Source organism: Helianthus annuus, chromosome 15 (genome assembly GCF_002127325.2).
Source record: "Helianthus annuus cultivar XRQ/B chromosome 15, HanXRQr2.0-SUNRISE, whole genome shotgun sequence".
NCBI classification, from domain to species: domain Eukaryota; kingdom Viridiplantae; phylum Streptophyta; class Magnoliopsida; order Asterales; family Asteraceae; genus Helianthus; species Helianthus annuus.
This window is the reverse complement of record NC_035447.2, coordinates 3795850-3810580: the sequence shown is the minus strand read 5'-3', so window position 1 is coordinate 3810580 and position 14731 is coordinate 3795850. Positions and strand designations below refer to the sequence as shown.

The 14731-nt window shown below is 34.5% G+C and overlaps 2 protein-coding genes across 2 annotated transcripts; both read right to left on the bottom strand.

The window, feature by feature from the left end:
• Positions 1 to 3442: 3442 nt before the first annotated feature.
• Positions 3443 to 3883, bottom strand: LOC110913156 (RING-H2 finger protein ATL64). The gene has a single exon (XM_022158004.1). The coding sequence runs from the start codon at positions 3881 to 3883 to the stop codon at positions 3443 to 3445; it is 441 nt and encodes a 146-aa protein (XP_022013696.1).
• An 8758-nt stretch (positions 3884 to 12641) lies between these two features.
• On the bottom strand, positions 12642 to 13496 carry LOC110913157. Its single transcript, XM_022158005.1, has one exon. The coding sequence runs from the start codon at positions 13494 to 13496 to the stop codon at positions 12642 to 12644; it is 855 nt and encodes a 284-aa protein (XP_022013697.1).
• Positions 13497 to 14731: the final 1235 nt, after the last annotated feature.

Here is a 14731-nt window from a genome sequence, read left to right as displayed (position 1 = left end):
TATAAACTTTACATACATAACTTGGGAACGAAGTTTTTTTTGAACTGTACTTGGGAACGAAGTTTAAGAATTTGAAATAATTCAAATACGAAATTCAAAAAATAAAAAAAACTATTAAATGTTTTGCATGTACATGGCGGCTCTTATGGTGTGCGGGGAGGACTTCCGCACAAGGCCCGTGATTCGAGGGGCACAGGATTTAAAAAAAATTCAATATATATATATATATATATATATATGTTATTTAAAAAAATTTGTAAACAAATACAAATCAATATAGAGGCCCATTATCAAATATTTTTTTTATGCTTTATAATTTACCCGACTTAACATTATGTTTATTGGGTCCAACCCAATACTAATATGATTTTAAAAAATAAAAATAAAAATAAAACAATTTTCGTTAAAGTATATGGGCACCTTTTTCGAGTTCGACCAGGGTACGTGAATTCTCAGAGACGCCACTATGTATATCGGCCATGCAGGTTTATCGTCAATCTCATGCATAAGAGGTGATTCAACTTCCAAATACATGTTTAAGTGGTTTTTCACTTGTTTTATGGGCCGGTTGAAATTACCGGTTTAGAGCGGTAACATCGCCGCCACCCCCACGGGTAAACTTTGCCGCGTCGAACAAGATGAAAAAAAAAACTCATTGAGCTTGAACTATCTTTTTTTACCGTTAAATACAATTAAAAAAAATGTTAAATTCGTTATTTATTCAGACTCGTACTCGACGATTTGGGCATAACTCCTGTATATTCTACATCACTTATGTGTATATCATATTTTATACGTCGTAATACCTCAAGATCTCTTAAATTAGGGCTGACAAATCGTGTTTTATCGTGTTTAACTAGTATTTAACGACGCGTATAACATAAGTATTAAACATGAATACAACTTACTTAACTACTTTATATCTCATGTTTATAACACAGTTTTACGTTTTATGTACCAAGAAGAATAAATGACAGATCCTAACCTCATAATTACATTTACTTTTTAAAAAGTAAAAAATCACGTTATGTACTTTTTCAGTAAACAAGTCTAATCGTGTCTTATAAAGATATCTATTGTCAGCCTATCTTAAATAAAAGTAAAAGAATACATAAAATGTAATAGTACTTGCGAAACCCGTTTGCTAGATGCACATCAAGCAACTTTTGTGCACATGTGACAAACGGCAAATTTTCCGGTAAATTCTGTTGATGCATATTATGTGGATACGGATCGTTCCAGTTCGACTCGGCTATGAAGTGAAGGCCGAAGTCAAGATTTCCTCCTATCTTGACTCGGTATGTTATTTACTTTGTAATGAATGATGTAAATGCAACTGCGTGTGTGCAGTTTGCATATTGTCATGAATGTTTCCTGTCTTGAAACATATCGACGAAGAATCCTTCTTCGTTGGATCACACATGTGACGAAGATCTCATGGCGAAGAACTCTTCTTCGCCAGTGAATGGCTATGACGAAGACCAATTGATTGTTCGCCAAAGGCAAATGACGAAGAACCCTGTTCTTCGTCGACTTGGATTCTTCGTCAAGGTACTTCGTCGACTGCAGGTCCTTCATCGAACCTGCAGTATATAAGGACCGCAAACAGACATAACTTAGAGAGAGACAAGTTTGAATAGATTTGAGAGAGAACACACTGTGAAAACACACACACACACTGAGAGTTTATAAGAAGTTCTTCTAAACACCACATTGTAACCGCGTTACGTATTAATACATTGGAGTGTTAATCGTTGTATCGTGTTTGTCGTTTTCGTGTTCTAACTTGGTTTAACTTACCCGTTTGGATTCCGCACTCTCGGGTTCGTCGGAAAACAGGGAATAGAGGTTTGACTTGATCCTCCGGGTGGACCTACAATTGGTATCAGAGCTGTGGCTCGATTCCTTGTTAAAACCGAGTTGATTTCTTGTGTTTTCATAGATTTTCATGCGTTTTTCTTGAAGTTTGAGTTTGAAGATTATGTTTTTCTGGAAAAACATGTGTTAAAGTCTTGAAAATCTTGTGTTTTGCTATAAGTTTTGACAAAAACCTTGTTAGAATACATTTATACATGTTAAGATTGGGTTGTTATTGAAACTTTCTTGCAAAATTTGCGTTTAGAAAGTTTTCCGGTGGCCGGTAAACTCAGAATCTTCATCGAGTTCATCTGTCTTCTTCAAATTGTTCTTAAATATTTCATGTTTTGACCTTTTTTTTGAAGTATACTGATGTGTTATTGATTATTATATTGTTGTTTGAATTATTTGACATACAAATGATGACTTGTTACTTGACGAACAGGACCGAAGGTAAGGTGCTTTGGCAAAAACGAAGCTTCTTTGTCAGAGATTTGGTTTGATTTTGTTGAAAAATATCTTAGCTGTCTGTACAACATTGTCAACGAAGAATCAGTGCGACGAACTTCCCTATTCTTCGTCAAAGTTGTTTTAGACGAAGAACACTATCCTTCGTCGTGTTGATTTTGTCAAAGTTCGTTTATCAAAAACATATATTGACGAATATGTGTGTTAACCGAATGAATTCAAGCCGTGTAACACGCGCGTTTATTAAATCCGTGCAACGCACGGGTTTTCAAAGATGTAACTTTTTTAGAATGCTTAGTATATAAAACTAAAATTTATTCAACTCGTGTAATACAAGGGGTTCCACAACCTAGTATTTTCAAATTAGAAAAACATATCAAATAGTTTTCTTCTATTCACTTAAAGTCTGTAAAATTGACTTATCCATATACGATTACTGGTAGTTCAAAATAATGAAGAAAAAAGTTATGTTATCTTTAGAAAAAATGATCATAGGACATTGAACTGAACCATATTTAGTTGTTCTTCCATCATAACATTTAGTGATGTAATTAGCATAATTAGTACCCATATCATAAATTAAATTAATGGCAAGCTGCTTCATGGTTATCTCATCACTAAAAAAAGCTAGGAAAACATTTTAAACGTACCCTAATAAAAATAGGAATAATGGAATTTAATAATCTCAACTTTCACCGGTTGGCCGGCAACGGACCCAACTTCAAAAATAGCCACTGGCGGTCCCAACTTTTAACATTTTGTAAAACATTGGACCCTTGCTAACACCGTCCAAGGGATGTTAGTGGTGACCGCCAGTGGTCCAATGTTTGAAGTTGGGACCACCCTCTCCTACTCTCCCAGCAAGGGTCCAATGTTTTACAAAATGTCAAAAGTTGGTATCGCCAGTGGTTATTTTTAAAGCTGGGTCCGTTGTCCGCCAACTACTGGTGAAAGTTGGGATTATTAAATTCCATTATTCCATAAAAATATTCAATATCTTATAAGTACATTAGCTATTTACATCATAATACAAAAGCTGAAAGCATTCGATATATATATATATAACCAAAAGACTAGACTAGACTATTGGTATGTATTTGTAATTGTACGAAATTAATCAAACAAGAGACTGACTCATGTTAATACTAATTTCTTCTTCTTCTTCTTCTTCTTCTTCTTCTTCTTCAACTTGACTCGTGATCTGACTCTCTGGCTCGGTCTCGTTAACAACACGAACAATGTCTATTCTAACATCAACTACAGCTGGTTCCGACGTTGTTGTTGTTGTTTGGATAGATGAAGCAGTAGTAGTAGGATGAGGCGTTGTTACTTGATCCACAATAACAACAGGTGAGCGGCAAAGCGGGCAGGTTGAATGATTAGAAAACCACATGTGAATACAGCCACTATGAAAACAATGTTTACAATTGGGTAAAACCAGACACTTGTCACTCTCTTCAAACTCCGACAAACAGACACAACAATCTTCCACAACTTTGGTTTCGGTTTCGGTTTTGGTTTTGGAGTAAACAAATACAGGGGGGAGTGACTTCAACATGGAAGCGTTGAGCCCACTTGAAGTAGAACTGCGGTGGTTGTTGCGGAAATAAGGATGCCGGGTGAAGAAGCTCCCCAAGAACATGAAGACGAAAAGGCTGATATATATGGCAAGCAAGATTTTAACCAAGACAGCGTCAGGTATGCCGCCGTGATGTTCACTGTAGGGCCGCCATGGGGCCATGACCGGAGAGTCTGCGGACATGGAGTTATCTGCAGGCAATATATTGGAGATGATTAATGAATCGGAATTGTTTGGATGAATGAAAAACTCAAAGTTCATACATACCATCTATTTATAAGTTTACATACATAGCTTGGAAACCAAGTTTAAGAATTTGAAATAATTCAAATACGAATTTCAACAACAAAAAAAAAAAAAAAAAAAAAAAAAAAAACTATTAAATGCTTTGCATGTTTATCGTCAATCTCATGCATAAAAGGTGATTCAACTTCCAACATTATAAATACATGTTTTAAGTGGTTTTTCACTAGTACATGTTCATGGGCGGTTGAAATAACGAGCTTGGAGAGGTTTAAAAAAAATAAAATAAAATAAAAAACCACCGAAGAAAGTCGTTGTTCCAAAAAAGCGGGTCAATAAAGTGTATCTCGGTCACATGTAATCATCAACAATGCGATTTCTACCAACCCAATACCACAGGTAATCGTCAAAACAACAAACATCCTCATCAACAGAAAAAACGCAGCCGCATTACCCGAGATTTAACTACCGAAAACATGTCTAAACTTCTAGAATTATACTAACAAATATCAAGAGGCGATACCTAGTGATTGAAAGGTTTGGATGTGGACTTGTAGCCGAAAATATATCTTGGAGTCCTTTGAGCTCCTTACTTGCGTAAACAGAAGATAGAGAGGTAGAGGGAGGGTATAAAGTCTTCGCAGTTAGGGTCGTAGAGTGGAAGAGTTTGTTGTGAAGTAAAGTGATTCATGCATACATACGTAATCTTAAAAGGATAAGGGTTGGGGTGGTTTTTGAGTGGGCCGCACTTCTTGGGCCATGAGGGGGAGGTCGGTTGGGTTTGGCTAGAGTTCCATATACTAATACACAATCAACATACTATATCAACATGGATCATTATCTATACGCTCACCCATTTAGTTAATAACAATATTACAATGTTTCAAAACATTGTTCCATTTGGGCCATAAGCTAGGAAAAAGGGACAAGCGGGTGTGGTTGGGCCGTAAGCTTGGGCCGAGAGTAAAAGAGATTGGGCCACTTGGCCGTGGGCCATAGGCATAATTATTGGGTTAGGGTGTTTGGGGCCGAAAGTATGTTGGGCCGACGTAGATTCGAGTCGTGTCACGTTTTGGTTTCGAATAAAACGTTAGAATAATGATACATGCCAATATATAAAATTTCATTTGTTTATATAAATAAGATTAGTAAATGGAATTAGGTTTCGTAGAAAAGTAAAAAGTAAAGCATAACATAAATTAATTTACAAATGTGAAACGAACATTGCTAATGTCACACCCCAACTGAATAGGAAGAAGAATCAAAGAAAAAGGTTGAGAAATGAAGAAGTTATGCTCACATAAGCAAGTTGTGATGATTATGATCTTGTTCGGATTTCCAACAGATTTGTGAGTGATTTGAGAGTGAAATTTGTGAGTTGTAAAGTGGAAAATGTGCGGAGGACACTTATGTTTTATAGGGAAGTGATTAAGGTTGGGTTTGGTGGATAATAAATGCAAGAAACACACTTTAGACAACAAATGCAACACAAACAAGCTGCCCAACCGCGAGCTGATGAGGCTGAGCTGCGAATCCAACTCGTCGCGGGCCGCGAGCCCAGAGGGGCTGCGTGTCGCTGGCCGCGAGCCGGGGTTAGTCGACCCAAGTTTCATGTTTTGTCACTTATTACCCCTACACTTATAAATAATGATGTTCTAAGTTTATATTTATGGTGTTTTAGGTATAAAACCATATGTTAAGGTATGAAATGAAATAACATCATTAAACGAACATAAAATAAGATTAAACATGTATATTAGTCGAGAATAAGTGTCGTATTTACGTAAGTCGAACATATAGGTCGTATGTTTGCAAGTTTGACGTATTTATAACAAGTATGAATACAGTATCACATGTTTAATAATTCCAAGTGTATGAACAAGTATGAAACGTGTATAACATGAATGTAAAGGAAAATACGATTTTCATTATGATCCAAGTCTCGGATTTTACAACGATTACGACGAAAGAACAATTACAAGAATACAAGACTTCCAAAAATAGAAATATAAGTAACGGTTTCTAATTATGGAAAGTATAAAAATGCAGGGCGTTACATAAATGTACAAGTATCCATCTTGAAGCTCATCTAAAAATACATGGTAAACATAACTAAAACACTAAAAATCTAACTTACATACTTGTTGTTGAAGTTGATTTTTGTGGTAGATCTAGTGTTGTTGTATGGAAAAAGGATCTTATTAAACATGTATTAAAAATATAGATCTAACATAAATATGTTAGATCTAGCAAGATCCACCAACAAGAAATGTTATGAACTTAAAAATGGTGTTAAAATGAGTTTTGGAACGATTAACATGCAAAAATATGTAAGAATCATGGTCATGGGTTTTGATCTTGAAAAAGTATATTTTAAAGTTTAACATAAACTTGTTAAAAGTAATGATGAACATGAAAAGGTTGTAGATCTAAAAGACTAAAATGTTTACAAGTTAATAAGTTCATTGTTAAGATTTTTTTTATATAATTTTTTTTTAATCTTTTGAATGATCTTGATGAGTTGAAAAATTGATTCTACACATGTTATAAAACATCGGAAAACCTCTAAATTTAGGGGAAACGATGGCAATTTTTTTTAGAATTATAAGTGTTGGTAAAATATTTTTAAACAACTTCTTGCAAGATTCAAATGTTTGAAAACATTAAACATATTTATCCAAGACTTTTGTACAAAAATTTAAGTTAAAAATTTAACTATTATCTAGTTCTTAATTTTTTTTTATTTTTCGACATATAATTGTGAAATAATGTGATAGTAAGTTATAATAATAAGAAGAATAATAAATCTTCCATTTTGTTAAGTTTTTGCTTTTTAATTTATTGTACTTTGTAAATAAAAATATACATTTTTATTTTTTTCCATTCATTTTATTACTTTATTTTAATAAGTAAAAAACTCATTATACATATTAATATAAACTCTTCATGAACAATGATCTATATGTTTAAAGTATTTGTTTACTTTTTCTATTTTTAGTATTTATTTATTTATTTACTCTATGTTTTTAGTATAATAAACTCTTTATGAACAGTGATCAGTATTTTTAAAGTATTTGTTTATTTATTCTATTTTTAGTATTTATTTATTTATTTACTCTATGTTTTTAGTATTTATTTTTTATGAACTTTATTCATTATTTAGTTTAATCTATTTCTAATAAGTTTTATTCGTTAACTTTTAAAAAAAATCTTAATTCGTAACTATGTTTATATATTTTTTTTTCAACATTTCCATATAAGTTTTATTGAAAATGGATACCGTATCGTTATAGTTGTCGTATTAAACCGAATCAAAATGGACGATGAATGATAATTTATTATTTGTTCTATGTTTAACTTTTTCAACATTGCGATATAACTTTTATTGAAAACGGATATTGTGTCGCTATCTTACCAGACTGAGCTGAAACGACTGAACAACATCTTTATCGATGCAGGTATTTAGTTTTATTTTTTTTTGTTTTCGATAAACTGACACCGTATCGCTATCATACCGTATCGTACCAAACCGAACAAGATCAGTGATGGTACTTGTATCTATTTTTATGGTTTCATGTATAATAATGGATATTGTGCTGCTGACGGGTAGTCCGTGGGACAACCCTTAAGTGTGTTAAAAGACGAGTTAATCCCTCATTTGATCATGTAATTGTCTTGAATTAGATAACTACAGTTTCTTGTGTTTCAGGTACATTTGGAGCTTAAAAGTATGCAAATAAAGCTTCGAATAGACGCGACTAGATTGGAGATCGAAAGACGGAGAATAAATGAAAAAAATAAAATTTTGGAATTGAAGAATTAAAAAGATAACATGATAGAGGACGAAATTACGAGAAGGTAGGCGAAAACGGTGAAGAAAACAGAGTTGAAACGAAAAAAGTTATGAAGAAAACAAAATTGCATGTTGAAGGCTACCGTAGCTTACGGTAGCTACCGTAAATTACGGTAGCCCCCAACATTTTTCTTCCACTGTAAGGCAGTAGAGACCCACCGTAAGCCATTCAAAGCCACCGTAAGCTACGGTGGCCACCGTAGCTTACGGTGGAGGCCATCGAGAAATGTGTAACTGCCCTATTTTATGATGTTTTATTGTGTCTTTTCAAATCCAATCATTCCCATTCGGTTACACAACAGTCTAGAGGCGATTTTGGGTGTTCTTGAGTGCTTGAAACAATTTCCAATCATTCGGTTTATGTTTTTAATTCCTATGAACATTGAAACTTGTGTGATGATGATTATTCAAGTCATGAGTGGCTAAACTCTATGGTGATCATCCTAGATTGAAGGTTTGTTTGAGACATTCATGTTCTTATTCTTATTTCTAGAATAATAGACTTGCAATCGTTGTTGGTTTATTATGGTGTGTTGATATTTGTTTGTAACTTGTTGATTTACGTTTCAATCATAGTCTAAACCATACGTTCTTGGTGCCGTTGGCAATCGAGATATCATGGGCGGGTTAAGGGTTGGATGTTGATTAATTGATCATCGGGTAACAACCTCGCGTTCTAGGAATCCGAGTACTTAGTTCCCTTTTATCACAAACAAGTAACTACACATGAACCATGTCTATGTGGTTCTTTCTAGTTGGATTAAAACATGAACGTCAATTGAAACTGGAAGTCTAGGATGGTCATTTGTCTCTAAATTGTTTACAAACCAAATTCTCATTTTGCAATTAAATTAGTAGTCTCAGTTTTAAAAATCAAACAATCAATACAACTCTTGAATTTATTTTTCTTGTAATTAGTTTAATTTTAGTTAACTTAGACACACTTTTAAATAACACATATTCCACAAACTCCTTGTGTTCGATACCCACTTACCGCTATCTATTTAGTAGTAATTGGATTAAATTTGATTGTGACCATGACAGCACGTCAGCTGCTGCCGTAGTTAACCGTGCCAAAACCGAAGGAACAATATCAGTTTTGGTAGCATTATGTATTTTATTGTTTTTGCTTTCAATAAACTTACATCGTATTGTACCGAACAACATTAGTACCAGGACCATACTCACTTTTATTGTTTTTGGTTTCGATAAATTTTCATTTATACAACTCAATTCGTGATGGGATATAAACATCGGTACCCTGACAATCTGAACTGGTTGATAAGGTTCGAACATCATCGGTGCTGGTACCAGTGTTCGCTTCTATTGTTTTGGATTGATGTATAATACATGTTGATTTCTATACTTAGTGCATGTATCGTACTAGTACTATAGCAAACCAAAACGACACCGATACAGTACTCACGGTACCGTACCGCCGCAAGGCGCGGTCAAATACACTAGTTATATTATATATATATATATATATATATATATATATATTGTTGACGAATGAACATGAATAGTAACTATATATTTATAATGATAAATAGCTTTTTAATACTTTATTATTTAATATTTTTATTGTTTTTAATTATTTTATTTTTAACATATTACGTTTATCAATTAATTTGAAATTAGTTCAATAACTTACGTTTGTTAAATTATTTCCGAAAACTTAAATACGTAGTTATGTTTAGTTTGATTTTTTACTCGACATTCCGGTATAAATTTTGTTAAAAATGAAGTTGTATTAAAAATAGAGTATTAATTTGTATATATTAATTTAGATTGACGGTGAATGGTAACTAAATATTTATTTATTATTATAACTTTTTTTGCTTTTAAGTTTTATTTTAGGAGACAACATTTAATGAATTTTTGATTTTCTATTATAACTTTTATTTTATTATATTAGCAAATTTTAAACATGTCTATTTTTATCCAAGGCTGGACAAAAAAAAAATGTTCATAAGAGTTGTGAGTGTTAACGTACAAGTAATCGAAGTAACATAAGTATTATCAAAACTACCTCACTTTTAGTTTCTTTTTTTTTTGTAAATTGACGTCATGTTATCTTTTTTTTTTTTTTTTTAAATTGACGTCATGTTATCTTTTCGTTATTCTGATAATGTAGTGTTATGTTTTCTAAAATTACGAATATATTGTTACGACGCGTCTACTTTTAACTATGCTTCAATAAAAGTTTTGTTCAAATCAGATGGGTCAAATATAATTATTTTTTTTCGTTATTCATTGTGACAAACCGAACCAATATCGGATGAACAATTTTGGTAATAATATAGCAAAAATTTTATATACCTTAAGCTATAAAGGGTGCTGATACCATGACAAACCAAACTGATATCGTCTAGCAACATTGATGCCTGTCGGTTCCGAACAACATCAGTACCGGTACTATCTGAACCGTTATTGATATTCATTTTTAGGGTTTTTTCGACCGATATAAAACACGTATCGATATCATTTTGGTCATAGCATAACTTTATTGTTTTTTGGGTTATATATCAAGTGCCGATATCGTACTAATACCATAGTTAATCAAACCGATACCAACCCAAAACCCGCCGCAACGCGCGAAGAAATATTACTAGTTACTATTGTAATAAACCGATATGTGTTCCTTCATTCACTTTATGCTTTATTTTTAATAAGCAAAAAACTTATTATTTATACATATATTTAAGTCTTTGGTGTATTGTCTGCATAATGAAAACTTAGGTAAGTTATGAGAACTTCGCCAAAAATAAAAAATGCATGTGCTTCGTGTATATATATATATATGCATATAATGAGAACTTAGGTAAGTTATGAGAACTTCACCAAAAATAAAAAATGCATGTGCTTCGTGTGTGTGTGTATATATATATATATATATATATATATATATATATATATATATATATATATATATATATATATATATATATATATATATATATATATATATATAGGGGATCGCTAGAATGAAAACCACCTCGAGTTGTAAGAACCGCGAGAACTACACCCCACGGAGGGGCGTTCGCCGCGATTTTTTTTTACAAGTAGATGTGTGCATTATAAACACGGCCGTAAAAAATCACGGCGAACGCCCATCCGTGGGGTGTAGTTTTTTACACCTCAAGTTTGGTGTTTTTTAATTTTTTTTCTTTTTTCTTTTTTTTTACCAAACTTGAGGTGTAAAAAACTACACCCCACGGAGGGGCGTTCGCCGTGATTTTTTACGGCCGTGTTTATAATGCACACATCTACTTGTAAAAAAAAAATCGCGGCGAACGCCCCTCCGTGGGGTGTAGTTCTCGCGGTTCTTACAACTCGAGGTGGTTTTCATTCTAGCGGCTTCCTATATATATATATATATATATATATATATATATATATATATATATATATATATGGTAAGGATAGTGTAAAACGGGCCTAAAGAGTGAGAAGTGTGAGAAGTGTATTATAACACTATATATAATAATATATAACACCATATAAACACCGTATAACAATATGTAACACCATATAATACCATATATCACTATGTAACACTATATAACATTATATAACAAATATAACACTATACATCTATCATAGACATCCTATCAGACAACCTATAGTGTTATATTTGTTATATAATGATATATAGTGTTACATAGTGTTATCTGGTATTATATGGTGTTACATATTGTTATACGGTGTTTATATGGTGTTATATAGTATTATATATAGTGTTATAATATACTTCTCACACTTTAAGCACTTTTTACAGGATCCTCTACCTATATATATATATATATATATATATAGGGAGCCGCTAGAATGAAAACCACCTCGAGTTGTAAGAACCGCGAGAACTACACCCCACGGAGCGTCGTTCGCCGCGATTTTTTTTTTTACAAGTAGATGTGTGCATTATAAACACGGCCGTAAAAAATCACGGCGAACGGCGCTCCGTGGGGTGTAGTTTTTTACACCTCAAGTTTGGTGAAAAAAAAAGAAAAAAGAAAAAAAATTAAAAAACACCAAACTTGAGGTGTAAAAAAGTACACCCCACGGAGCGCCGTTCGCCGTGATTTTTTACGGCCGTGTTTATAATGCACACATCTACTTGTAAAAAAATCGCGGCGAACGGCGCTCCGTGGGGTGTAGTTCTCGCGGTTCTTACAACTCGGGGTGGTTTTCATTCTAGCAGCCCCATATATATATATATATATATATAGAGAGAGAGAGAGAGGGGTCGGTTAACATACAAATACACTAATCGTACATTATGTACGCTACAACAACAACCGTCCGATCATCTCATTTAAAGCGCGTGTTTAACAATTAAATTAATCAAAGTAAAATTAATAAAAGAACCCGCCAAGGTTAAAATCGTCCATAGCGAGAACAAAACCCTTGATAATCAACACACAATAACTCACAATCATACCGTAAACCCAAAATCAAACAATAAACTTTCATAAATTAAATTAAAAACATCAAAGTTACACTAAATTAAAAAACAATAAAATTACATTAACATGAAACAATTTAAACTGGTCTTCGTCTCAATCGACCAAAAGATGGGGTAAATCTTGAGTTGCGAGATGATCTATGAGATCGTGTTTGAGTCTCCAATGCGTGTCTTCATTCATCAATTCGCCCAACACCGTATCGTCTAGAGCGGGCTCGACCGGAGGATCTCGAATGTGCACCGGTGCTATCGCATTTTCTTGCCGCCTCATGTTGCCTCTTGAATTTCTTTTCGTTTACTTCGTGAGGGTAAGGGATCAACTTCACAAACACGGACCACGAAGGGTAGATTCCATCCACGAGCAAATAACCACGTTTGTATAAATGGTTGTTAACGTAAAATGGACATTTTGGCGCGATTCCAATTCGTTCCGTTAAAAATAACGGAGATTGTTGTAGAACATTGATATCGTTTTGAGAACCTGGTGGACCGGCAAAAGCATGCCAAAACCATAAGTCTTGAGAAGCAACCGCTTCGAGCATAACAGTCGGGTATCGATGATCTCCTCGCATATATTGGCCTCGATACTCTGTCGGACAAAAACGCCAAACAAAATGGGTGCAATCAAGGCTACCGAACATACCTGGAAGGTGATATTTTTCCTCATGAGCTTGGTATAAAAGTGCCATGTCGTGGCTTGTCGGTCTACGTAAGAACTCTGGACCGTATATTTTGCAAACCGTGTCACAAAAATATTCTAGGCACTCGCGGGAAGTTCTTTCGACCATATGCAAGTACTCATCGTTCTCGTCTGGAGTGTTTCCAGTTGCGAGCTGTTTAATAGCCGATGTCACCTTTTGCAAGGGCGTAAAGCCCTTCCTACCTCGCGCATCGGGGGCCTCTACAAACCACGGGTCATTCTCTTCCACATCGGCCACAATTTTTAGAAACAAACGTTTCGACATACGGAACCTATGCCGAAAGATATCTTCGTTGTACTTCGGGTCTTCGACAAAATAATCCGCCATGAGTGTCTCATGCCCTCCTCACGTTGACGTTCAATATATCTCCTTCGGTTAGATGTGCCGGTATCTTGAAGTTCGGCTTCTTCGATGAGATTTTGAAAAAAAAGAATGATACTATCGGATGAATCGTCGCTACTCATGGGTGGGAACCATAACGGAAGTTCATCCGCCATTTTGTATGGTAAATTTTTGGGAAGAATTGATGGTATTTTTTGGTTTGGTTGAGTATATATTTGAAGGTATTTGGTTAAATGGTTTAGTTTGATATTTATAGTTTAATTTTTTAAAGAAAAAATATTTTTTTATTTAAACGGTAATATTACCGTTAGGGTGGCCCCCACATTCAAACAATCAAGTTTCCCGAGTCGGTAAAGGGTCACCGATTTCTTTGGTTTGCCGCATCGCCAAAACGTTGGCGGCGGTGTTTGCCGATCGGCAAACAAGTTTGCCGCCTCTTCCCGCTTGCCACACCGTATGCCCTTACTACTGTGAGTCTCCACAACATGTCATGTCACTGTCCCGTTGGCTTACTACTGTGAGTCTGCACAACATGTCATGTCACTGTCCCGTTGTGAGTTAGTATGCTGCACGTCACTGTCCCAGTGTCCCACTAATGTTCAAGCTTTCATTTTTATTTTATCTGACTTTTCATTTAACTTAATATACTTTTACTTTAGGGAAAATTACCGCAGTGGCCTTTGACCAAGGCAATTTACAAAACTAGTCATTTGATCAGGCATAAAAAAGCCTGGTCACGCTCCCCCATCCCAGTGAACCGTCATTTTTATGCACCTTCAATCCAGCCACAATCAAGCGGACACGTGTCCTCCTAGCTGAACCGGCTTTATGCCGCTACCTCGGACCGCCGAGCCGTTTCATGCACAAGCCGAGCCGCTTCGCCCCCTGCCCCACAAGCTAGCCAAGCCGCTACAAGTACAAGTTATGACCTTTCAAGGCCAAGCCGAGCCGCTACGTTTTTGTATATATATATGTTTACCACAAGTACAAGCCATGACCTTTCAAGGCCAAGCCGAGCCGCTACAAGTACAAGCCATGACCTTTCATGACCTTGAGATTTATGGTGTTAAATTTTCAAAACTCTTGTTCAATATCAGTAGTATTTTTAAAAAAAATATCAAAATACATCAAAATATGTCAAATTGGTTTTTGAAGTATAGGTGGGACAAATTTTTTCAATGTTGTATTTTTTAAGAAAATGACGTTTTTCTTAGCTTTAA